General features: G+C 49.5%; 1 protein-coding gene across 6 annotated transcripts in view; it reads left to right on the plus strand.

Annotated features, from left to right (window-relative positions):
* The first annotated feature begins 979 nt into the window (after positions 1–979).
* The window catches only part of USP22 (ubiquitin specific peptidase 22), a 34,675-nt gene continuing 8,967 nt past the window's right edge, over positions 980–26,687 (plus strand). For 2 of the 6 annotated variants that reach the window (XR_012328814.1, XM_033848404.2), the window contains exons 1-3: positions 980–1,288; positions 17,967–18,099; positions 24,436–24,549. Coding sequence is in view for 5 of the 6 variants with exons in the window: in XM_033848404.2 (XP_033704295.1) it covers positions 1,151–1,288; positions 17,967–18,099; positions 24,436–24,549 (385 nt within the window). In the remaining variant the exon portion in view is untranslated. Of the gene's footprint in view, positions 1,289–1,617; positions 1,639–1,694; positions 1,829–3,161; positions 3,389–17,966; positions 18,100–24,435; positions 24,550–26,687 lie in introns of those variants that run through there. The other 4 variants (XM_073798416.1, XM_033848401.2, XM_033848402.2 and 1 more) reach the window with 4 other exon arrangements.

The following is a 26,687-nucleotide window of genomic DNA, read 5'->3' on the forward strand; positions in this document are numbered from 1 at the left end:
GCAGGGGGCCCGGGTTCCATCCCTCGTCAGGGGACTGGAGCCCACATGCATGCCACAACTGAGTCCACATGCCAAGTAAGATCACGCATAGGGCAACAAAGATCCCACGTGCCGCAACTAAGACCCGGTGTAGCCAAATAAATAAACAAATATTAAAAGAACAAGTAAATAAATTCTTTGGGTAAGGAGATGAAGGATTTAGGGGTCTCGTGAGGTCCAGTAGGGTGGAGGAGAAGGCCTCGCTGGGCAGGCGGCGTCTGATAAAGCCACGGGCTGGGGTCGGGCAGGCTTCAGGCGGAGGGGCTGCAAGCACCAAGGCCCTAGGCCAGCGTGCCGGCCAGTGTCCCGACCACAGAAGCTTCACCCCACACCCCTCCCGCCGGGCCCTGAGCTCTAACTGCCGCGACAACATCTTTATTTCTCCGTCTTTTAGCTGCGGAGGTGGGCCGGCGCGGGACGCAGTGAAAAGCCCTCGAGAAGCTGGCACCTGTCTTCACGGACCTCCCGCACCTGCGGGGTCCGCCAGCAGGTGCACAGCCCACCCGGAGGACGCGGGACTCGAGCTCCCAGAGCCGTGAATGTGCGGCTAGCGAGCTGGACGGCGACGCCTCGGCGAAACCTGATACAGCGCGCGAGTCTGTGGTTCCCTGCTTCCTATCGGGAAGTCCAGAGTCCACGTGCGGCAAGCCTGACCGGATTCACCGGACTGCGACCCGGTGGGGACCAGCGACCGCCGCCCCCCAGCCCCGCCAGCTCCGCCCCTGCGGCAGCGCCCGCCAGCGCTAACAGGTCCAGTCCCGCCTCGCCTCCTCGGAGGGCGGGACGTCACGCGGCCGCCGCTAACCAATGGCGGGGGTGAAGGGGCGGAGCCTCTCCAGCTCCACCCATCGCCTGCCCAAGCCCATGGGGGAGGGGGCGGCGGGCGAGCCGCCGGCGGCTGGCGCATGCGCGGCGCGCCCCGGCGGCGATGACGTAGCCCTGTTGCGGCCTCGGCTACCCGCGAGCGCAGCGCGGGCGGAGCCCGCCACCCGGTCGCGAGACTCCGCTTTGTTCCGGGCCTGTCCCTTGGCCGTGCCGCCCGCAGCCCCGCGTCGCGCTGGCGTCGTCCTCGTCTCCGCCGGCGCCCCGGCGCGAGCCGGACGGCGAGGCCATGGACGCGGAGCTGGTGGTGACGCCTCCGGGCTGTGCGCACCTGGGCAGCTTCAAGGTGGACAACTGGAAGCAGAACCTGCGCGCCATTTATCAGTGCTTCGTGTGGAGCGGCTCGGCGGAGGCCCGCAAGCGCAAGGTGCACCCCCTGCAGCGCGGCTCTGCGTTGGGGGGGGGGGGGGGGACTCGCGCCTCGCCGTCCCCTCCCCCACCTCCTGCACGCCGGGCGGGGGCGGGGTGGGCGCGGCCGTGCGCGCGGGGGGGCGGTCTCTCCCGGGGCTGCCGGGTAGGAGGGGGAGGGTCCCCGACGCTGCAGCGCGGGGCGTGTCTTAGGGACCCTCCGGGCGGGGTGGGGCCGGGGATGGAGACGCTGAGAGGGAGAGGACGCAGCTGCTGAGGCCTGTGCCGCCCACGCTGTGCAAAGCCTCCGCTGCCCTGGCTGGTGCCTGGGGGTTGCTGGGTCGGAGGCTCGTGGTCACCGGGATGCGGGTACAGCCGTCGAGCGCCCAGAGTTCGCAGGGACGCCCGCCCCGCCCTCTGAGTGCGGGCCGTCCCCGGGCCCAGGTTCCGCAGGGACGCGCGCCCCCCATTTCAGCGCGGGGCGCCCCCCATTTCGGCGCGGAGCACCCCCGGGCCCAGGGTCCGCAGGGACGTTCCGGGACGCGCCAGCTTCCCCCAGGTGTGCACGGGCGCAGGTGCAGAGCGCCGCGAGTCCTAGAAACCAGCCGGCTCTGCCGCTTAGAGTCGCGTGTTTGTCAGCGCGACGGGGATTGGGGAGGGGGTCCCCTGTGGCTGCGCAGGAGCGGGTTTAAAGAAAGGGCTGTCTAAAGGCAGGTGGGGCTGGGGCGCCTCCCTGAGGTACTGAGGGAACGGTACACAGTGTCCTGTTTTTCGGGCTTAGGTACCATCTAAGCGATTAGGCTTATTGGTGACTTGGAAATCAGAAAATGACATTATTTCTTTATCTTGACTGAAGAAACTGTTTTTACCGTGTAACGCGATTTTACAGTTCGCAGCCTGAGGGCAGGCGCTGTGTTAGGCAGTGTCCACCTTGAGTAGCATTTTTTATGGGAAAACTAACATTTGCTGAGCATGTAGAGAATGTTAAGCACCAGTTTTCTTTATTTTTATCAGTATTGGTGTTGGGAAGCACTGCCTGGTAGGATGAACTTAAATCGGAGATGAAACCGATTTCTACGAGGATGGGAGTGAGATTCTTGCTGGTGGAATTTTGTGCCCTTAAAATGAAATCGCCTAGTTGATAACTTTTTCAGGAGATAATCGTGTTACTGCTCCATATTGTTTGTTGGTCAGTATGCATGTGACCCATCTCCACATTGCCTTGAGGCGGGAGCCCCTGCCCTTTTTACTCTTTCCCTCCTTGTCAACCCCCACCCCTGTAATGCTTAACTTGAGTCAAGTTTAACCCATCATTAACTTTGCCGAATTTCCTGAGGAAAGGATCACTTTTTCTTTTTCTTTTTTGCTCATATGTGGCTTGGATTAATCTTCAAATGTCAGTTGCTTAGTTTGAAAGCTGATGAACCACGTCTGTATTACTCACTAGTAAGAACTTGAGCTATAGACAGACAAGAAGTGGTGTGAGAACCTGTTTCCGAACTCGGGTCTGTCATGCTGCAGTGCTTTATGGTCGTATCCCAGCAGTGAACCCTTATGTCCTCCATCTGTCATTCCCTGAACGTGCATTTCTACAACCCTAGTGGCCCAGCCAAAGAGGATTTGGTTTGAGGAATGGTGAACAGTGAGTAAGGCACGTTTGGCAGTTTGCAGAGGTTTCTCAGCAGATGTGCAGGCTTAGTAGTTTGGTTTTAACACCAGGAAGTTGTCTATAAAATATTTCAACCTAAGTTAAGCTTCTTTGAGGTTGCTCAAAGAAGCTGCAGTGAGGTCTCAACTATAGTGAAATTACAGGGGTTAAAACTCTGTCTCCTCTAAGTAGAGGTGGTTAATGATTTTTATATCCAAACTTTGATTTTTCTTTTCATGGACAGAGTGAGAAGAGCGTGATCAGATTTGATAATTTTCTGAACGGAAAAATGTTCCCCGATTGAGGACTCAGAGCTACTGGATGTCTCTGGCATGTGTCTTACCACTTGAGGGTTTGTGTGTGAAAATGGAAACGGGAAATGAAGACATCAGGAATTTTCAGTTCTTCTGTTTTTTATAACTTAACCCAGTCTGTGTTCTATTTTGAATATAAAGACACTTTGAGGGACAGGTAATGTTGTTTTAAATAATCCCTTCTGTCTTCTTGAACGTTTTCTGTGATTCTAAAATTTTCCAGCAGTTTGTCCTGAAAAATACGGAGCACTTCTTGTAGCCGTGGTAAATATTTTTACCAAAGTACGTCACCACAAAGTGGAGAAGCTTTGGCACTTTCGGACGATTACTGATTTTGGTTTAATTTGGACAGTAATCTGGAGGACAGGAAACCATCTTGAAGGTTTCTTGGCACAGAATTTGGGGACTAAGGCAACCCTTTGGGTAGAAAATCTATGAGAGGTTTTTTGTTTGAGAAAAGGGGCTGGAGAGAAGGGACTGTTTCTAGATGCTCTCAGGCGCAGAAGTCGGACCTTGCCTGCTCCAGCATTTTTTCTGTTTCTGCATTTGTGGGCTTAATGCTACTATTTAAAGAACTATGGACCGGGCACCCTGTGGAAGAAAGTGGGCTGATTCCATATTTTTTTAGATCTCCCATTTTCTCTTCAGTCCAGAATCAACTAACTCTTTTTTTCTTTTTTACTGAAGTATAGTTGATTTACAACACTGTGCCAATCTCTGCTGTACAGCAAAGTGACCCAGTTTACACATATAGACATTCTTTTTTTTAATATTTTTTTCCGTTATGGTTTATCCCAGGAGACTGGATATAGTTTCCTTTGCTCTACAGTAGGACCTTGTTGTTTATCCATTCTAAATGTAATAGTTTGCATCTACCAACCCCACACTCCCAGTCCATCCCTCTCCCTCCCCACCTCGGCAACCACAAGTCTGTTCTCTATGTCTGTGAGTCTGTTTCTGTTTGGTATATAGGTTCGTATGTGCCATATTTTAGATTCCACATATAAGTGATGTTATATGGTATTTTTCTTTTTCTGGCTTCACTTAGTATGATAATCTCTAGGTCATCCATGTTGCTGCAAATGATATTATTTCGTTCTTTTTTGTGGCTGAGTAGTATTCCATTGTATATACGTACCGCATTTTCTTTATCCGTTCATCCGTTGATGGACATTTAGGTTGTTTTGCCTTGGCTATTGTGAAGAGTGCTGCTGCTATGAACATACAGGTGCACGTATCTCTTTTTTTCCTTTTTTTTTTTTTTTTTTTTTGCGGTACGCAGGCCTCTCACTGTTGTGGAGCACAGGCTCTGGACGCGCAGGCTCAGCGGCCATGGCTCATGGGCCCAGCCGCTCTGCGGCATGTGGGATCTTCCCGGACCGGGGCATGAACCCGTGTCCCCTGCATCGGCAGGCGGACTCTCAACCACTGCGCCACCAGGGAAGCCCCTGCATGTATCTTTTTTTTAACATCTTTTTTGGAGTATAATTGCTCTACAATGGTGTGTTAGTTTCTGCTTTATAACAAAGTGAATCAGTTATACATATACATATGTTTCCATATCTCTTCCCTCTTGCATCTCCCTCCCTCCCACCCTCCCTGTCCCACCCCTCTAGGTGGTCACAAATCACTGAGCTGATGTCCCTGTGCTATGCGGCTGCTTCCCACTAGCTATCTACCTTACGTTTGGTAGTGTATATATGTCCATGCCACTCTCTCACTTTGTCACAGCTTACCCTTCCTGCTCCCCATATCCTCAAGTCCATTCTCTAGTAGGTCTGTGTCTTTATTCCCGTCTGGCCCCTAGGTTCTTCATGACCTTTTTTTTTTTTTCCTTAAATTCCATGTATATGTGTTAGCATACGGTATTTGTTTTTCTCTTTCTGACTTACTTCACTCTGTATGACAGACTGTAGGTCCATCCACCTCACTACAAATAACTCAATTTCGTTTCTTTTTATGGCTGAGTAATATTCCATTTTGTATATGTGCCACATCTTCTTTATCCATTCATCTGTTGATGGACACTTAGGTTGCTTCCACGTCCTGGCTATTGTAAATAGAGCTGCAATGAACATTTTGGTACATGACTCTTTTTGAATTATGGTTTTCTCAGGGTGTATGCCCAGTAGTGGGATTGCTGGGTTGTATGGTAATTCTATTTTTAGTTTTTTAAGGAACCTCCATACTGTTCTCCATAGTGGCTGTATCAATTTACATTCCCACCAGCAGTGCAAGAGTGTTCCCTTTTCTCCACATCCTCTCCAGCATTTATTGTTTCTAGATTTTTTGATGATGGCCATTCTGACTGGTGTGAGATGATATCTCATTGTAGTTTTGATTTGCATTTCTCTAATGATTAATGATGTTGAGCATTCTTTCATGTGTTTGTTGGCAATCTGTATATCTTCTTTGGAGAAATGTCTATTTAGGTCTTCTGCCCATTTTTGGATTGGGTTTTTGTTTTTTTGTTATTGCGCTGCATGAGCTGCTTGTAAATTTTGGAGATAAATCCTTTGTCAGTTGCTTCATTTGCAAATATTTTCTCCCATTCTGAGGGTTGTCTTTTGGTCTTGTTTATGGTTTCCTTTGCTGTGTGAAAGCTTTTAAGTTTCATTAGGTCCCATTTGTTTATTTTTGTTTTTATTTCCATTTCTCTAGGAGGTGGGTCAGAAAGGATCTTGCTGTGATTTATGTCATAGAGTGTTCTGCCTATGTTTTCCTCTAAGAGTTTGATAGTGCCTGGCCTTACATTTAGGTCTTTAATCCATTTTGAGTTTATTTTTGTGTATGGTGTTAGGGAGTGTTCTAATTTCATCCTTTTACATGTAGCTGTCCAGTTTTCCCATCACCACTTATTGAAGAGGCTGTCTTTTCTCCACTTCTTGCCTCCTTTATCGAAGATAAGGTGACCATATGTGCGTGGGTTTATCTCTGGGCTTTCTATCCTGTTCCATTGATCTATATTTCTGTTTTTGTGCCAGTACCATACTGTATTGATTACTGTAGCTTTGTAGTATAGTCTGAAGTCAGGGAGCCTGATTCCTCCAGCTCTGTTTTTTGTTCTCAAGATTGCTTTGGCTATTCGGGGTCTTTTGTGTTTCCATACAAATTGTGAAATTTTTTGTTCTAGTTTCGTGAAAAATGCCAGTGGTAGCTTGATAGGGATTGCATTGAATCTGTAGATTGCTTTGGGTAGTAGAGTCATTTTCACAATGTTGATTCTTCCAGTCCAAGAACATAGTATATCTCTCCATCTATTTGTATCATCTTTAATTGCTATCAGTGTCTTATCATTTTCTGCATACAGGTCTTTTGTCTCCTTAGGTGGTTTATTCCTAGATATTTTATTCTTTTTGTTGCAGTGGTAAATGGGAGTGTTTTCTTAATTTCACTTTCAGATTTTTCATCATTAGTGTATAGGAATGCCAGAGATTTCTGTGCATTAATTTTGTATCTCGCTACTTTACCAAATTCATTGATTAGCTCTAGCAGTTTTCTGGTAGCATCTTTAGGATTCTCTGTGTATTGTATATTTTCTTTTTTTTTTTTTTGGCGGTACGCGGGCCTCTCACTGTTGTGGCCTCTCCCGTTGCGGAGCACAGGCTCCGGACGCGCAGGCCCAGAGGCCATGGCTCACGGGCCCAGCCGCTCCGTGGCATGTGGGATCTTCCCAGACCAGGGCACGAACCCGTGTCTCCTGCATCGGCAGGTGGACTCTCAACCACTGCACCACCAGGGAAGCCCTATAGCATCCTTTTAAATTGTAGTTTTGTCCGGGTATAGCCCAGGAGTGGGATTGCTAGATGGTATGGTAATTCTATTTTTAATTTTCTAAGGAACCATCGTACTGTTTTCCACAGTGGCTGCACCAACTTACATTCCCACCGGCAGTGTAAGAGAGTTCCCTCTGCTCCACATCCTTTCCAGCATTTGTTATTTGTTTTTTATTCATTTGGCTGCACTGGATCTTAGTTGTGGCCCGTGAACTCTTAGTTGCGGCATGTGGGATCTAGTTCCCTGACCAGGGATCAAACCCGGGCCCCCTGCACTGGGAGCGTGGAGTCTTAGCCACTGGACCACCAGGGAAGTCCCCAGCATTTATTATTTGTAGAGGTTTTTAAAAAAATATTTATTTAATTTATTTTTTTGGCTGTGTCGGGTCTTCGTTGCGGCACGCGGGCTTCTCTCTGTAGTTGAGTTGTGGCAGGGGCTCCAGGGTGCGTAGGCTCTGTAGTTTGCAGCCCACGGGCTCTCTCGTTGAGGAGCGTGAGCTCAGTAGTTGTGGCGCGTGGGCTTAGTTGTCCCATGGCACGTGGGGTCTTAGTTCCCTGACCAGGGATCGAACCCGTGTCCCCTGCATGGATTCTTTACCACTGGACCACCAGGGAGTACCCTTGTAGAGTTTTTAATGATGGCCGTTCTGACTGGTTTGAGGTGGTACCTCACTGTAGTTTTGATTTGTGTTTCTCTAACAATTAGTGATGTTGAGCGTCTTTTCACGTGCCTCCTGGCCATCTGTATGTCTTCTTTGGAGAGACGTCTCTTAAGGTCTTCTACCTAGCTTTTGACTGGGTTGGTTGTTTTTTTGTTGTTGAGTCAGAGCCAACTAACTCTTAAGCCCAGGTTTCTATCTTGAGGAATTGAAATCATAATTTTTAAAGGCCATTTAAATAGTAGGTGTCAAATAGCAAGATACTAAATACCTGCCTTAAAATTTACAGTATTTGTAGATGTCCAGTGACAGTTCCTACACATAAGATAATTGTAGCCTAAACATACGTGAAGGAATGTGTAAATAATTCTAGATGCTGAGATGTTGGTTTTACTGAGAAAGATTAAAATTCATGAATCCACATAGTTTTAAAAAGTAATTGCAGAAGTGATGGTATGAATATGTTCTCAGTGTTTAAAAAGAGAACAGTTCAGGACTTCCCTGGTGGTCCAGTGGTTAAGACTCCACACTGCCAACGCAGGGGACACGTGTTCCATTCCTGGTTGGGGAAGATCCTGCATGCCGAGTGGTACTGCCAAAAAAAAAAAAACAGGGCTTCCCTGGTGGCGCAGTCGTTGGGAGTCCGCCTGCCAATGCAGGGGACGCGGGTTCGTGCCCCGGTCCGGGAAGATCCCACATGCCGCAGGGCGGCTGGGCCCGTGAGCCATGGCCGCTGGGCCTGCGCATCCGGAGCCTGTGCTCCGCAACGGGAGAGGCCACAACAGTGAGAGGCCCGCGTACCGCCAAAAAAAAAAAAAAAAAAAAAACAGAGAACACTTCAAAGCCATATACAGCAAAGTTATACATTTTTGTTTTTGTAAATATACATGCTGTGTATACTGTTTCCTTTTTTCATTTGTTCCTAATGCATACAGATCTCACTCTGTTGAACTGTGCAATTAATATTCCATTGGCTGGAAATGGCATTGTGTATTTTGCTCTCCCCCCACCCCCCAGGCTTTCAGTTTGGAGGATTTACTAGAATTTGTAAAACTTAAGCCTGGGAATCAGTTTTAAGAAGGAATAATCTTGGGCAAGACCCTTTTAACTGCATGAGTCTTGGTTTGCTGAGGGATTGAAATGTGATTTGTTTACTTGATACAAACCTGAGATGCATTTAAAAAGTGCAGTTTTATGTAAGGGAAACAGAGTAGAGAAATTTTAAAAAAGTGTAAAATATAAAAGTCTAAGATAACATACTTTCATAGAGTACAAGAGGAATGCCCTAACTTCCATTTTGTATCATTACAAAGGGACAGTATAGCTTGTTAGCCTATGAACACTTGCCTAAGAGGAGGGAAGCTTTTGTAGTCAGTATTTCATTTTATTTTATTTTCAATTTATTTTATTGAAGTCTAATTGATTTACAATGTGTTAATTTCTGCTGTGCAACAAAGTTACATTCAGACATGTATACATTCTTTTTCATATTTTTTTCATTATGGTTTATCACAGGATATTGAATATAGTTCCCTGTGATACACAGTAGGACCTTGTTTATCCATCCTATATATGCTAGCTTGGATCTGCTAATCCCAAACTCCCACTCCATCCCTCCCTCCCCCTTGGCAACTACAAGTCTGTTCTCTATGTCTGTGAGTCTGTATTGTAGATAAGTTCATTGTGTCGTATTTTAGATTCCATATATAAGTGATATCATATTTGTCTTTCTGTTTCTGGGTAGTCAGTATTTTAGAAGCATGGTTCAAGCCTTTGGTTGTGGTGTGGAAAGGGAGGTCATTTCAGGTGGAAAATGGTCTTATTTATCTTGAGTCAGTGTTACTTTACTATGTTTTTTTTTTTAATTAATTAATTTAATTTATTTAGTTTTGGCTGTGTTGGGTCTTTGTTGCTGCGCGCAGGCTTTCTCTAGTTGTGGTGAGCGGGGGCTACTCTTCATTGCGGTGCACGAGCTTCTCATTGCGGTGGCTTCTCGTTGCGGAGCACGGGCTCCTAGGCGCATGGGCTTCAGTAGTTGTGGCTCGCGGGCTCTTGAGTGCAGGCTCAGTAGTTGTGGGACACGGGCTTAGTTGTTCTGTGGCATGTGGGATCTTCCGGGACCAGGGATCGAACCTGTGTCCCCTGCATTGGCAGGCAGATTCCTAACCACTGCGCCACCAGGGAAGTCCCCACTATGTGTTTTAGAAGAAGATTTATTCTAGGGTTCTTACAGGTCATCTCTTTTTATCAATGTTGCTTCAGTTCTAGAGTCTGAGATCTGTCTCCTGAGGTCTGAATGAATCCCTTATGTTTGAAATTTTTAGTAGAAGTGATCTTTGGAGAGTAACAGTTCAGCTGTCACAGGCTTAGACAAAATACCTGAAGTGACCGGACACAGCATCTGGTAGGGGGTAGACCGAGAGCTGTGAAAAGTCCAGCGTTACTGGCTCCACCAGTGACTAAATTAGTATTTTTTGACTCTGCCAGGCACTTAACGTGATGATGATGAGAATGCTGCAGAGAGCTGTCTCCTGTCCGTCATTTTTTTTTTTTAGTTCATTTTTTAGATATGTCCTTTTTTTAAAGTAAACTTTTTTCCTTTTCAAAACTTCTTTGCAGAATTGACTTTTGCTTTATTTATTGATGAATTGGATCTTCCCAGTCATCACAACAAAGCATTGCAGCATTCATACTAAGCAGGGGACAGGCCATTCCAAGTAGAAGATCTAAAATGAAAACAGTTTTTCTTTTGAGGTAATTGTAGATTGACCAGCTGTTGTGAAAAATAGCAGAGAACCGGGCTTCCCTGGTGGCGCAGTGGTTGAGAATCTGCCTGCCAATGCAGGGGGCACGGCTTCGAGCCCTGGTCTGGGAAGATACCGCATGCCGCGGAGCAGCTAAGCCCGTGCGCCACAACTACTGAGCCTGCGTGTCTGGAGCCTGTGCTCTGCAGCAAGAGAGGCCGCGATAGTGAGAGGCCCGCGCACTGCGGTGAAGAGTGGCCCCCACTCACCGCAACTAGAGAAAGCCCTCGCACAGAAACAAAGACCCAACACAGCCAAAAATAAATAAATAAATATTTAAAAATATATATATAGCAGAGGACCTTTACCTGGTTTCCCCTGATGGTAACATCTAATGAAACTAATACACTGTTACAGCCACGAGTCAATATCGATACAATCAGTCCATTTATTCCTATTTCCCCAGTTTTTACTTGCGCTCATCTGTGTGTGTATTTAGTTCTATGCAAATTAATAACAGAGTAGTTTTAGAGTTACAGAAAAGTGATCAAAAATAATACAGAGGGACTTCCCTGGTGGCGCAGTGTATATGTCTCTGCACTCCCAATGCAGGGGGCCTGGGTTCGATCCCTGGTCAGGGAACTAGATCCCACATGTATGCCGCAACTGAGAGTTCGCATGCCGCAACTAAGCAGCCTGCTGCTGCAACTAAAACCCCGCACAACCAAATAAATAAATAAATATTTAAAAAAAATACAGAGAGGTCCTGTTATCAACCCCCATCTCCTCGATTGTTAACTTTTTACATTTCTCTGGTACGTTTTGTCCCAGCTAATGGCCAAGGTTGATACATTATTATTAACTAAGGTCATACTTTATTCAGATTTGATTAGTTTTTCCCTGATCGTCCCAGAACCCCCTCTGGGATCCCACCTGAGATTTGGTCTGAGTCTCTTCAGGCTCCTGTGCGTGTGAGAGTTTCTCAGACTTGCCTTGTTTTTGACGCCCTTAGTGGTTTTGAGGAGTGTTTGAGGAGTATCGCTCAGGTGTTTTGTAGGACGTCCCTCGATGTGGGTTTGTCTGCTGTTTCCCTCATGGTTCCCGGCTGTGGTTCCAGGTTTGAAGAGGAAGCCCAAGCCTTTATTTATTAAGGTCTGCACTTGGTGCGGCAGGTGAGGTGAGAAGCGTCTGCCACCGCGAGCTTCACAGAACACCTCACGCCCTCGACCCCGCGCTTTACCTGCTCAGCTCTCTCCCAGCCTTTCGTCCCTGCGTGGGGTCCCCTCGTGGCTGTACCGATCTGTCTTGGTCGCCTCACCCCTGGTCCACACATGGCATCTGCTGAAGAGCTTGTGGCTTTGCCGGGATCATTTGCCGGGTCTGGATTTGCTGGTTGCAGGCTTGGGGCACGAATTCATCTTTGGTTCTATTTCCTGCAAATTGGCGGCTGATTCAGAGGCTGCATCAGACCTGAGTTGAGCCCTCGGGCGAGATCTGAAGCAGTGCTGTGTTTTTCCTGAAGGTCCTGCTGCCTGAGTGCCCAAACCTGAGGAGGCAGGTGTCAAGCAAATGTTGAGAAGCTGAGGTTTCCAGAGACTGAGGTGACCTGCCTCACAGACGCCTGTTCTTGCGGCATCTTAACCCGGCAGCACCTGTAGAGGAGGGTGTGTCCGTGACTTTCATCACCTGTTAGCAGTTCTGGGGAGGACAGTGGGAGCAACAGGTTAAATGAGGTTCTAGGATAATCCGATGGCTTCTTGTAGGCACTTGTGATGGACAGTTGGGAGGTGATGGGGCAGGGGCGGGGTTGCTTCTGCCAGGTGTGTGCCCTTCGACCTTGGGCGGCTCCACGGCTCTTGGGCTCACCTGTTTTTCATTCATGATTATCCTACTTTGTATTTACATAGCATTTTGCGTTTTATAAAGCATCTCTCACGTAATTTCGTTTTGGAACTCATGGTGCAGTTTAGGTGGCCTTGGCAGTTAAGTCTCCTGCCCTGTACAAGGTCACTGATTAAATGCCAGGTCTGGGCCTTGAAATTAGGTCAGTCTGACTCTGAAGTTCATGCTGCGGCTAAATTATTTGGGCATGTTTTCCAGCGCGACCGAGTAATTCTCCAGTCTCAGCCGACACCAGCTGGGCGTCACACAAATCTGACTGTCTGACTCGTCGACCTGGAGTTGGCGGCCAATCCTGTAGGTTGAGGGCTCAGTCCCGCAGGATGCACCCACTTCAGACACCAGTCACAAGGCTGTTCTCCCCTTCTCGGGCTCACAAGGCTCAGGGAAACATTTACGTACGTTTACCCATTTATTATAAAGGTTATTATGAAGAATACAGGTGAGCAGCTAGATGAAGAGATCCGTAGGCTGAGGTCTGGGGGGTGCTGAGCAAAGGGGCTTCTGTCCCAGTGAAGTTGGGGTGCATCACCCCCCAGCACAGTGATGCATTCACCTACCCAGAAGCCCTCTGAACCATCATTTAGGGTTTTTTTGGAGGCTTCATTATATAGTCACAATTAATGGGGGTGCAGTGGTTAAGAATCCGCCTGCCAATGCAGGAGACACAGGTTCAAGCCCTGGTCTGGGAAGATCCCACGTGCCGCAGAGCAACTAAGCCCGTGCGCCACAACTACTGAGCCTGCGCTCTAGAGCCCGCAAGCCACGAGTACTGAGCCCATGTGCTGCAACTACTGAAATCTGCGTGCCTAGAGCCCGTGCTCCGCAACAAGAGAAGCTACCGCAATGAGAAGCCCGCGCACCGCAATGAAGAGTAGCCCCCGCTCACCGCAACTAGAGAAAGTCTGCGCACAGCAGCGAAGACCCAATGCAGCCAAAATAAATTTATTTATTTAAAAAATAGGCAGTGATTAAATCATTACACAGGTGTGATTGATTAAATCATAGGTTGTTGATGGAGGTTGGGGGATGAGCTAACGTCAGAAATGAAAAGATAATGTGAAAAAGAAATTCATATTAGTTTATAGGTAGAGCAATTCTGTATTGGTAACAAAGAAGTAGCAGTGTGATTGCTTTATGGTAGCTGAGTGTAATCAAATCAGTACAGTAGCTTGTACAGTAATGATTGAATCATTGTAAAATGTCTGTGGTACACAGCATTGCAGTCATGTTCATAATGCCGTATTGGAAACATTCTTAAATTAAAAAGTTACCCGTGATGATAGACTGATACGCAGTATCTCCGATTGCGAGGAGAGCGGGAGCAAGGGGCGCATACTGTATGGTAATTCTTTGAAAGCAAAGTTTTAAAACAGTAAGAAATGAATATTTTACATTAAACATCCCTTACCTTATGCCTATGTGAGGATAGGCTGTCCACTTCACTACAAGTCTTGCATATAGTGTTCTACACACATATTTTTTGTATGTTTCTTGAAAATCCACACATAAGTGGACCCGTGTAGTTCAAGCTTGTGTGGTTCAAGGGTCAGCTGTACATCTATCTGGATTCGTAAGCTTTTCCTTTTGAGGATGTTAAGTTTGGTTAAGGCCGTGTTGGCCGGAGTTCTCTGTTGCCAAACATAACCTTTTCCCGTTTAATTAACAGGAGTAGTCTCTGGGGTGATACTTTGAAAATATCCAGCACCCCAGTATACATACATACGTGCATATGTATACACACACGTGAATACTTTGATGTATTTTTTTTTTCTTTATTGAGGTGAATTTCACACAAAAATTAACCACTTTAAAATACCAGTGAGTTCCCAGCGTTGTACAATCACCAGCTGCCTCTGTTAAGCTTCAAACCGTGTCACCTGCTCTCCACGCTCCCTCCAGCCGCCGGCAGCCTCTGATCTCTGTTCTCTCTCTGGATTTGCCTATGCTTGACATTTCATATAAACGGAGTCACACAGTATGTGACTTTTGGTGTCTGACTTTTCTCACTTAGCGTGTTGCGAAGGTTCATCCACGTGGTAGCGTGAATTGGTACTTTGTGTTTTTTTATGGCTGGGTAGTACTCCGTTGCGTGGATACACCGTATTTTGTGTATCCATTGATCCATTAATGGAGATCTGGGCTGTTTCCACCTTTTAACTATTGTGAATGACCCAGTATTTTTTCACCCCTCCCTTTTTTTTTTACGTGAATCAGTTATTACTATGCTGATTATAAAATGAAGGCTTTGTAGTCTTGTCTACTACGGTAGGTGGAATCCTCCTATGAAGAAGACTGCGCAGCGTGTGTGTGCAGTGTCGGTTTCAGAGTGGACCTGGGGGATTCTTTTTTTGTACAGTGCATATAACCCATTCTTTCCGCTACTCATTTCTGTGCTCAGATAGGGCCAGAATTGCCCAGCGGGAGTTCCCAAGCTGTCTCCCCTCCCTCCTCATGCCCATCATGCTGGAGTCACTGGCTCGTGGGAGCTGCCGTTCACAGAAGCACCAGCTAAGCCAGGTGTTTCCGCCTGGGGCAGGTGGCGCGTCCTTGGTGGTTATGGAAAAGAGGTTTGTGCTTGGGACTGCCTGTCAGTGGAGCCCTAGTTATAAAATCGGATTCACGGCCTTAAAATGAGTCCTGAGCACGGGCTTTATGTATGTGGAAAAGGTTTAGTCAGATTGTGTGTGCGTGTTTAATCTGGGGCTTGCTTTCCCCTCATCTGTTTCAGGATGTGGCCAGTTCCTTTGTTCCTGGCTGTAGCCCATCTGCCTCTGTTTAATTTCTGTAGTTCTGTTTTTCTTCTGTGAAGTTCTGCAAGAGAGCAGGCGACACAGATGTACATTTGAAATTCAGGGCCTAATTTTGATCTGTTTTTAAAGCTTCTGTGTGTTTTAAGGGGAAAAAATGATGCGTTAAAATTATACACTTATCCTGATTTGTCTGTATTTTCAGGGTAATGCTAGTCCTGAATTCTTTCTCAAATTATATAAACAGAATTGGATTTCTTGTTAAGTTCGTAGAGGAATTTTCATAAAATTACGATCACACATTTAATATATCCTGAGTGATAAAAACAAGGAATACCTCTTAATCTTTACATCTGTAGCTGTAGTGAGCAGTAAACAGCTTCCAGGAATCTGTTCCTAACAGTATTTATATAAAAGAAAAATTTCACGGGTACTGGGAAGCATCATTTGTTACACATCAAGTAACTATTATGTAATTTAAAAATTTCCCTGTGTTAAAAAATAAATAAATAAAAAATAAAAACGTCCTTGTGTTACTGAGGACAGTTAGAGTTAGCGAATTCCTTAGATTGCTCATTGGAAGAATAAACAGGTGACACAACTACTGTTTCTAGCGTTGCAGCATTTTAGACAAGTCTTTTCAGTGACCCTCGCACTCCTGTGGGATTGTCCCAGAGCAGGGCTTCCTGCTGGGAGGGGGCAGGCGCCCCTGCGACCCAGGGTGGAGACCAGGAATGTCGCTGGACATCCTGCCATCCACAGGAACACCCTGCGCCACCGGAGCACACACACGGGCCCCCTGTGCTGAGGCCTGCATTGGGGCTTGACCATACAGGGTTTGCAGAGATACCCTCTTGCTGGTGTCAAAAAAAGGTAAATAACTAGCCATTGAGAGCGACTCTTTTTTTTTAATTTTTTTATTTAATCAATTTTTGGCTGTGTTGGGTCTTTGTTGCCACATGTGGGCTTTCTCTGGTTGCAGCGAGCCGGGGCTACTCTGCGTTTCCGTGCGTGGGCTTCTCATTGCAGTGGCTTCTCTTGTTGCGGAGCGCAGGCTCTAGGCACACGGGCTTCAGTAGTTGTAGCACGTGGGCTCAGTAGCCGTGGTGCGTGGGCTCTAGAGCGCAGGCTCGGTAGTTGTGGCGCACAGGCTTAGCTGCTCCGCGGCATGTGGAATCTTCCTGGACCAGGGCTCAAACCCGTGTCCCTTGCATTGGCAGGCGGATTCTTCTTTTTTCTTTTTTTTTTTTTACGGTACGCGGGCCACTCACTGCTGTGGCCTCTCCCGTTGCGGAGCACAGGCTCCGGACGCGCAGGTTCAGCGGCCATGGCTCACGGGCGCAGCCGCTCCGCGGCACGTGGGATCTTCCCGGACCGGGGCGCGAGCCCATGTCCCCTGCATCAGCAGGCAGACTCTCAACCACTGCACCACCAGGGAAGCCCGGCAGGCGGATTCTTAACCACTGCACCACCAGGGGAGTCCTGAGAGCGGCTCTTAGTCAAGAAGAAATACGGTGGTAATGATCAGAGTTGCATTTGGATCCAGAGATAAATCGTACGTGGAGGTGAAAGATCAGCCTGGGCATGAGGTTTTCCTGAGGCTGTGCTTGCAGGACAGGGCCTGTTGGCCTGTGGCTGCCCATGAGGACTTGTGTTTCTCAAGCTGAGCACCTGGCGTCGAGGAACTTGGTGGTCTGGCCGCCCTGTGTGCCTGTCCTCAGACCCGTGCTCCAGCCTCGCGGCTCTCGTCTTGAGGGAGCATCCACACGCTCTCCCCCAGCTCCCCTGCACCACTTCCTGCTCTTCTACGAAGTCTCTGTGCAGCTTCCCCTGGTGGAAAAACTGTGACTCGAGTTTCACGTGAAGAGAGGTTTGTGCCTCGTCCTCAGGCCATGCCCTCCACGCCTGCCATCGAGGGTGGACGGTCAGCCTGGCCCCCGGGCGGCTCCTGCCTGGGTCTTGCGTGTGCAGAGTGAGGCTCGGAGGGGCTGCTTCTGGGCTCCGTGGTGGAGCGTGGCCTGCGGGGTCAGGAGGTCCTAGCCCACGTGCCGCTGTGTGGCCACCAGCAGACGCATGTCAGAAGGGCTCGCGGCCTTCCTCGGGGCTGGCCGTGAGGATCAAAGGGCGTAATCGCTCCAGTACCCGGCGCCCGTGTCCGTGTCACGTTTGTGCTGCTGTCCTTTGTTTCTGGGCCTTTTCTGTTTTAACCCTACCTCCCAGGCCCTGTTCATCTTCCACCTCCCTTCACCCCAGGCTCCCTGCACCCCAGTCAGAGTGAGAGGGTTGTGTCGTGCGGTGTCATCGCAGGGGCTGGGAGTTCAAGTTGGTGGCCTGCAGGGGTTCACAGTTGGCGCGGGTGTAATTGTCGTGCCGGGCATTCCTGGGTGGTTCGGGGGGACGAGAATTGTCTACCATGGTGCTCTTAATCGCTGAGGTTAGAACTTTAGGTTTCCGTGGTCTGGTTCTCGGACACAGGCCGTTCTTTTTCTTTTTTCTGTGTATTGCTTTGATTAATATTCATCTGGATTGACTGATTATAGGTTTGCTGTGGTCTTGGAACCTGGAATATGAAACTGGAAGTGAAGTGCAGGTTAAAGGTGACCTGGGGCTGGGGGCCCCGTTGGATGCGGAAGGACCTTGGCAGCTCCTGGAGCTCCAGGCGCTTTGTCTGAGCGGCTTTGAGTTGGAGAAGGGGCCGAGGTCTCTTACACGGAGCCACTTCTGAGCTAAATGACCAACGTGCCTTTTGGGGGGCAACTGACAGGATCAACGAAATGATCTTTTAGGCAGTGAGACCTTGAGAGGAAATCTGGGCTTTCCCTTCCTCCCGAGCTGCGCCCGTTGGGATCACCTTGCCCTGGTGTTTCCGAGAACCCCTGGTTTCTAACTCTCTCTTCTGCATTTCAGGCGAAGTCGTGCGTGTGTCACGTGTGCGGCGTCCACCTGAACCGGCTGCACTCGTGCCTCCACTGCGTCTTCTTCGGCTGTTTCACGAAGAAGCACATTCACGAGCACGCCAAGTCGAAAAGGCACAACCTGGGTAAGGCCGCACGACGCCTCCTGGGCTTTGGGGTCACCTCCCCGACTCTCGTTCTGTGAATTTGACCTTCCACTCTCTCGGGAGTCCACCTTTGTCTGAAATAGCTTGTGCTCTCCTTGTGGAACTCCAGGGGGAGAGGAAAGAGAGACACTGAACCCACGAGAGGGGCACGTGCCCAGCGTGCCTGAGGTCACACAAAGTCGTGTAACCCTGAACGGTGACTTTCTTTAACGGAGCATCAGAGACTCATCTTCCTCTCTGAAAAGCACGGTTGGGTATTAGATCAGGCAGAAATTTGCACAGGTCTTAAATGCAGCCTTAGGTTATCGGTGTCAGCGTGGGGTTGGGGGGCACTGGGTGAACTTAGTGATTTCTGTAACGGGTTTGCAGTGTCGTCAGTGTTCGCAGAGAGGCTGGCGTTGAGGCGAGCTCACGTTTCATGTTCAGACACTAGTGCCTTCCAGAGGTGACGCGAAGCTGCGTTTTGCTCTTGGCTTGATTTTCTGACCGTTGTCACTAAATGTTTCCCTCGTTGAGGATTGTGTTTTCTGTCAAACGATGCTGAGGTTGTTAGGATATCTGTAAGAAAATCACTTTCAGAAGGTCCAGACCACAGACCCTTTTCTAGAACGTAACTTGGTGTGACCTAGCCTTCCAGTGAAAGATAGTCTCAGGCCTTTTAAGTAGTAGGAATGGCTCGTTCAAACGCGGTCATCTCCGGAGGTCGTGCCTCATTTCATTTGCAGCTGAGAACTTGCAGCCAGTGCTGGGGCTCAGCCTGTCACCAGGAGCTAAGTGGCCTTTTTGGAAGGAGAGCTGGCGGCCCTGGAGGTGCTTCACAGCTGTGGGTGAGCGGCTGCCCGGCAGGGCGGGGGTCAGCAATCCCGTCCCCCTTCCCCACGAGGGACCAGAGGGAAGGTCTGATGGGGCAGGACGGGTGTGGTGGGATTCTGTGGTGGTGAGTTAATGTAGATCTTTGTGCTTAATACCATCTGATTCTGGGACCAGACCCGCTTAGGCTCCTCTCAGACCGGGGCTGTGATACTGTGTGGTTAAAAGGGTCATGGAAAATGGGAAGCACCTTTGCACTGCAAAGGGCTGCGAATCTTATTGTTACCTAGCATCATCTACAAAAGTCACTCGAGAAATTTGTGTGCTTAGTAATTTTATCAACTGATTGATAAACTCTGCCTCTACTTTGGCCAGAATGAATAAGCTTTAGAAGGTTTTCTTCAAGAGACAAAACCACAAAATGGGAGAGCCCAGGAGTTTATTGCAGGTTGTGTGTGTGAGCGTGTGTGTGCGTGTGTGTGAACAAAGCCAGAGCTTAGCTTTCTGTGTCCACATGGCAGGGGAGGGCACGGGAGAGGAGCCCCGGCAGGAAAGGGATCGCCCGCCCCCGGCCCTGCGTCTCGAGCTGCTCCCCGTTACCCCTGGAGCCCCTCAGAGCGGCGGCTTGACGTTTGAGGGCCAAGGGGCCGTGATTCCTGGGCCGAGTCCTGCCTCTGGGAGCCCCGCGGAATAACCCTGGGGCCTGACGTGGACGCTTAGAAGGATTTCTCCCAGGGCTTGCGGCTTCTAAGCGGAGGGGCGTGAGAGGCCCACGGGGAGTCTCGTCTGAGTATTTGCTTTTTTGCGAGTGTTCAGTTAAAACCAGCACGTCGGTAGCTATGGGGTCTTTGCTGGCGGCCTGTGGGAGGACGAAGCTTCTGCTCCTCTGTCCGACCTGCCCTGTGACCCTGCCTGGTGTGACGTGGCGGAAGTGGCCCCCAGAAGGAAGGGCCCGTCCTGACCCGCTGCCGGCCGGTTTGCTGTGCGGGATGGTGTTGGGGTCCAGGTCACTGAGTAAGATTTGGTTTCGTGCTCCTTAGTTTCGTACAGGTTTTTGTTTGATGTCGAGTCACGGGGGCCCGTGGATGTTGCCTGCGTGAGCCACAGAGGCTGTGAAAGGAGTGCTTTTAGCTTTGTGTCTGCCTCTAGGAAGCGTTATTTTAGTTTTCCCAGAGGGTGTGAGGATGTATGTGGGCATCAGAGGGCGTATCGGCTCCCCTCTGAGCGGGTGACGTTTCCCTCCATCTCAGGATCCTCCTGTGGCTGGAGGGAGGGGGACACGCGCCTGCCTGGGGCCTGTCGGCCGGGGGTTCCCGGGTGAGTGGGTTGACGGCCTCCTCTCTTCCTGGGAGCGTCTCGCCCGCATCCAGGCAGCTGGGTTCCTGGGCAGCTGGCCCTTCGTTTCCATGGGTTCTGCACCTGCAGATCCAGCCAAGCTCAGATCGAAAAACAAATTCCAGAAAGTTCCAAAAAGCAGAACTTGAGTTTGTCTGGTCCAGGCAGCTACTTACGTGGCATTCATGCTGTACTAGGTAAAGCAGCCTGGAGGGGATTTAAAGTGTGTAGGAGGATGTAGGTTCTGTGCAGATGCCACACCATTTGCTACAAGGGGCTCGAGCATCCTTGGATCCCGGTGTCCGCGGGGGTCCTGGAGCCAGCCCCACCGTGGGTACCACGGGACCACTGACTGTCTGCTCAGCCTTTAGCCCTGATGCAGTCAAGCCTTTGTCCTTGGTTATCTTGACTGTGAGATAATTTTCTGGAGGAACTGCCGTGACTGTAGGTGTTGCGTTGGGTTTTTGAATTCCATATTGAGATGAAATTCAGAGAACACACAATTAACCATTTCAACCAGTACAGTTCAGTGCATTTAATCACTTGCCATGTGGTGTGTGGAAATACCATCTCTCTTTATTTTCAAAACTTCTTCGTCTCCTCGAAGAATACATAATACATGTCTCTGTTACGTAATCCTCTCCGGGCCCTGGCATCTGCTGATCTGTCTTCAGTTGTGGATTCGTCTGTCTTGAATATTTCATATAAAAGGAATCATACAACACACAGCCTTTTGTGTCTGTTTCTACCTCTCGGCAGGTTTTCAAGGTGCATGAAGTGTCAGTTCATTTCTTTGTGGTTGAATAGCATTCCTTTGTGTTGATATTCCAGAGTTTGTTTATCCAGTCATCCACTGGTAGACATTTGGGTTCCCACCTTTGGCGTTTATGAATAATGCTGCTATAAACATGCATGTGTGAGTTTCTTTGTGGACATACGTTTTCATTTCTTTTGGATACCAGAAGACCTTGGAGATAACTGTGGGTTCAGTTCCAGACCACCTCAATAAAGCAGATATCTCAATAAAGCGAGGCACACACATGTTTTGGTTTCCCACTGAATATAAAAATAATGTTTACACTGTACCGTAGTTTAAGTGTGCCGTAACAGCATTTCTCTTTGGTTGTTCATGCTTTTTCGGTGTCAGACTAAGAATCCATTGGCAAACCTGAGGTCGGGATGCTTACCCGTTTGTGTCTGAGTTTTTGTACTTTTAGCTGTGATGTAGGTTGCTGACCGTGTGGAGTGAAGTTTTGTGTGGGGCTGGGGTCAGGCAAGCTGCCTCCTCGTTTCATCCCGGGGCCCCAGCGCCCGTTGTCGGCCCCCGCCCCTCCTGGCGGTCCCAGCCCCACACAGCGGGTGGGAGGCAGACTCATCTGGGGACATGGGGCCTCCCTCTGCCCTCGCCGTGCGGCTGGCCTGTTTCTCGCTGAACCCCGCTGCTTCCCTGAAAGTGTCCCTCCTTCCCACCGTAAGCCCGCCTCTGCCAGCTTGCTCTGGTCCCCGGGGCAGGAGTGACACTGCCCAGGAGTGGGCAGAACGCAGGGCAGCTGGCCCCGGCCTCCAGAGCAGCCTCGACGTGGACTTGCAGAGACTTGGTCGGAATTTTGTAGGTTTTTAGAGAGGGGCAGGGGTAGGCCTGGGATTCTCTGAAATTGCTACTTTGAGTCTTGATAGATCTGCTTTCGATCCACCACAGTATCATTGACCTGTGTCTTTGTACCTTAAGACATGAAATATGGGGGTTTCCCTGGTGGCACAGTGGTTAAGAATCCGCCTGCCAATGCAGGGGACACGGGTTCGAGCCCTGGTCCAGGAAGATCCCACATGCCACAGAGCACCTAAGCCTGTGCGCCACAACTACTGAGCCTGCGCTCTAGAGCCCGTGAGCCACAACTACTGAGCCTGCGTGCTGCAACTAATGAAGCCCAAGCGTGTAGAGCCCGTGCTCCGCAACAAGAGAAGCCACCGCAACGAGAAGCCCGCGCACCGCAACGAAGAGTAGCTCCCGCTCACCGCAACGAAAGAAAGCCCACAGCAGCAACAAAGACCCAACACAGCCAAAAAATAGTAATAATTTTTTTAAAAAAGACATGAAATATGATAAAAGCTGTGATTTGTTAAGACATTACCATTTACCAGGAGGTGCATGCCGCTTAGTTGTTTATATGAACTTAGTGACCATGCAGACCTGCGTCAGTGCTGTTGCTGTCCCTGTTATACCACAGGGGACGTGGGTGAGCTCAGAGGTGTGCAGGTGGCGGGGCCGGGTTTGTGCTCCGAGCTGTGTCCCGTCGCCTGGCAGACGTCTGCTGTCCCTTGGTGAGTCTGAGTCAAGGGGATTCTCTCTTTGTTTTTGGAATTTTATTTTGTTTATTTTTTATATAGCAGGTTCTCAGTAGTTACCTATTTTGTACATACTAGTGTATATACGTCAATCCCAATCTCCCAGTTCATCCCCCCGCCCCCTGCCACTTTCCCCCCTTGGTGTCCATACGTTTGTTCTCTACATCTGTGTCTCTATTTCTGCCCTGCAGACAGGTTCATTTGAACCATTTTTCTAGAGTCCACACATATACGTGTTAATATACAGTACTTGTTTTGCTCTTTCAGACTTCACTCTGTGTGACAGAGTGACCCAAGCTTGTTCCTTTTTATGGCTGAGTAATATTCCATTGTATACATATGCCACATCTTCTTTATCCGTTTGTCTGTTGATGGGCTTTTAGGTTGCTTCCATGTCCTGGCTGTTGTAAACAGTGCTGCAGTGAACATTGGGGTACATTTGTCCATAGTTCAACCTTTTTTTTTTTTAATTATTTATTTTTGGCTGCATTGGGTCTTTGTTGCTGCATGCCGGTTTTCTCTAGTTGTGGCAAGTGGGGGTACTCTTCGTTGTGGTATGCAGGCTTCTCATTTCTCATTGCGGTGGCTTCTCTTGTTGTGGAGCACAGGCTCAGGCGTGAGGGCTTCAGTTGTTGTGGCACGTGGGCTCAGTAGTTGTGGCGCACGGGCTTAGTTGCTCCATGGCATGTGGGATCTTCCCGGACCAGGGCTCGAACCCGTGTCCCCTGCGTTGGCAGGAGGATTCTTTACCACTGCGCCAGCAGGGAAGTCCCCTAGTTCAACCATTTTGAACTATGGTTTTCTCTGCGTATATTCCCAGTAGTGGTATTGCTGGGTCATGTGGTAATTCTATTTGTAGTTTTTTAAGGCACCTCCATACTGTTCTCCATGGTGGCTGTATCAATTTACATTCCCACCAACAGTGTAAGAGGGTTCCCTCTTCTCCACACCCTCTCCAGCATTCCTTGTTTGTAGATTTTCTGATGATGGCCATTCTGACTGGTGTGAGGTGATACCTCATTGTATGAATGAAACTGATTTTCATTTCTCTAATAATTAGTGATGTTGAGCATCTTTTCATGTGCGTCTTGGCCATCTGTATGTCTTCTTAGGAGAAATGTCTATTTAGGTCTTCTGCCCATTTTTGGATGGGGTTGTTTGTTTTTTTAATATTGAGCTGCATGAACTGTTTATGTATTTTGGAGGTTAATCCTTTGTCCGTTGATTCGTTTGCAAATATTTTTGCCCATTCTGAGGGTAAGGGGAATTCTTTTTAATTGTTGAATTGAGCGAGTTCCTTCCAGGTGCTTCGAGGACTTTTCTCTTGTTTATCTTCGTGAGGAAGTAACTAAGGGCTGGGTTTCATGCCTGTTTTCGTGGAGGATGCAGTTTAGGAAGTGCAGGATCTGCTCACCGGGAGCTCTGGGCACGCCCTCCAGGCTGTCTGCTTGGGGCCGTGCTGCCCATCCGGACGCCACGAGTCCTCGTGGGCTGATATGAATGCGAGTTCCCCTTGTTTCAGAGGATAGGCGGAGGGTCCTGGTACCTGGGGGTCGGGTCCTTCGTAAAATATGGTCGTGGTGCCTCTTTCTCCCTCAGGTTCCTCAGCCCTTGGCGGGAGCTTCCAAAAAAAATTCACGTGCCTCCTCTGCTTAGGGTACACCATCTGGAGTGGGGGGACAACCTTTTGTAATAATGGGATTCTCTGCTTTGAGAAACGGTGCAGTGAAACGCCTAAAAAACTTGCTTGTTTAATTTGTGTCCTGAAGCATTACCTTTCGACTTTTAATTAAATTTTGTCTTTTCCCTCTTTTCTCTTTTCAGCCATAGAGCTTATGTATGGAGGTATCTACTGCTTTTTGTGTCAGGACTACATTTATGACAAAGACATAGAAATCATTGCCAAAGAGGAACAGCGGAAAGCTTGGAAAATGCAAGGTTTGGTTTTCCTGAGATCTGCATGCCTGCTTGTGTCTTAGCCCTGCGTTCCCTGCCCCCTTGTCTGTCAGGGCGTGGCGGGGGTGGGGAGGGAGGGGGGTGGTTCTGTTGAAGGGGAGGAGCCCCTACACCTGCCTGCTCCCTCCTGCAGGCTCACGGTGGGGCGGGGGGGCAGGGGAGGCAGGCGCGGTGCCCACAGCCTGCGGCTGCGGCTGCTGTCAGGGCTTAGCCGGGGTTGAGAGAGACACGCCCAACCTAGCCTCTCCGGTCGCCGGGCATTTTTACAGACACGGGGCTGAACCAGGCACAGTGTCCGCAGGGATTTTGTGCTGCCTCGTCCCTGGTAGCTGCCCAGAAAGCAGCCCCTCGGTAACTGCAGGATGTGTATGCTGACGGCTTCCAGGAGGGTAGACTATTTTCTCATTAAATTACTGTTGCATCTCTTAAAACTCTTAACTGGAAAAAAAAAACCTCTTAACTGGTTAGGTTATGCTAAACCTGTGTCAGCACAGAATTAAACTTCCCAGAGGAAAAATGCAACAATCTACCGCTGAGGCCCCTTAGTTCAGGAGCGCGCTCTCCGTCCTGTGCGGTGCCTCTGTAGCCGGAAAGGGAGAACTCCAGGCTTTCCTTCTTGTGTAGGAACAACCCAGCTCTTCCCTGATGAGTGTTTCTCTCCCGTGAGTCTCCTTTACTTGCACAGAACCCTTCACACCCAGCACTTCTGGTCACCAAGTGTTTTTTTGGGGGGGTCAGTTCCCTGCCAAGAAATTCCCTGTGGCGCCAGCTGGGTATCTTATGGATCAACTCAGTTCTGACACAGTCGGCCTGGAGGTGTCAGGCCCCACGGGATCCCCTCCCCAACTTCAGATGCTGGAGTCTCAAGTCCAGGGTCTCATCTGTGCTCCTGACTGTCCAGCTGTAGATCGGAGGCTCCCAGGACCCCCCTGGACTGGAGCGTTTGCTAGAGCAGCTCACAGAACTCAGAGAGACACTTAGGTTCACTAGGTCATTAAAGGATGTGACATAGGACATAGATGAGCAGCCAGATGGAGAGAGAGAGGCACGGGGCAGGGCTGGGGAGGGTCCCCGTGGAGTTGGGGTGCATCACCCACTCGGTGTGGAATGTTCACCCACCTGGTTCGCTCCCCGAACCCCGTGCTACTGGGATGTTATGGGGGCTTCTTCCTGGAGGCCTGATGGATCATTAACCCCATTTCCAGCCCCCTCCCCTCTGTGGAGGAGTTGGGGCCGGCCGTGCGGGTGCTGCAAATTCCAAGCTTCCCTGGTCTTTCTGGTGGCCAGTGCCCATCCAGGAGCCCGCCCGGAGTCATCAGGACAAGAGGTTCCTCTAGTGCCCTTCCCGCTAAGGCGCCCTTATTACCAGGGCGCGGGGCTCATGCGGGGGACGGGGCGGGGGCGGCACATGTGTCCCACTGACTGCGCGGTGGCCGTGGAGCCATGCCGCCACTCCCGTCCCTTCGCTGGCACGTAGTCAGCGGCACACGCGAACGTTATGCAGCTCTTTTCTTTTTTGTTCAGCTGCCTGTTTTTGGTTTCCCTGATAGTTTTTTCTTTCTTGTTCTCATTTCCAGCACACGGTCATGGGTCACAACAGTAATAGGTGTAGAAAGCCCCACTGGCCTGTGACCGTCTCTCCACAGAGAACATACAACCCAGCATGTGGTTTACAGTGTTTTGCCTTCATTGTGCTCCTCTGTAGACGTGCCATGTTAGAGAACGGAGCACAAGCTAGGGCTGTCGGTCATCGGAGCCGATGAGCCCGTCTTCTCTGGAGAACAGTCTCTTTAGTCCACTTCCTGTTCTCTTCCACCTCCAAACCTTAGTAACGTTGCCGGTGAGGCTAAGGCTGAGGACATTATTTCTTCGTGCAGAACAGTCAAACCGCAGGGCTAAGAAATGCACGTCCCAGGAAAAAGTGGGATTCTTCTAAAATCGTTCCACAATTCCATCTGTCAGCAGGACGGTGCGTCCTTCAGAGCGTGTTGAGTTCTAGGTGCGTGGAGCCAGTGCCTCTGAGGAGTAGGCTGTGCACTGGGGTGCAGGTGGCCCTGCTGCCGTCCTTGGTTTAAGTCTCTGGTGGGTATGGCCGTCCCTTCATCCCCGTTGCCACCCAG

This window comes from Tursiops truncatus, chromosome 20 (genome assembly GCF_011762595.2).
Source record: "Tursiops truncatus isolate mTurTru1 chromosome 20, mTurTru1.mat.Y, whole genome shotgun sequence".
In the NCBI taxonomy this organism is placed as follows: Eukaryota; Metazoa; Chordata; class Mammalia; order Artiodactyla; family Delphinidae; genus Tursiops; species Tursiops truncatus.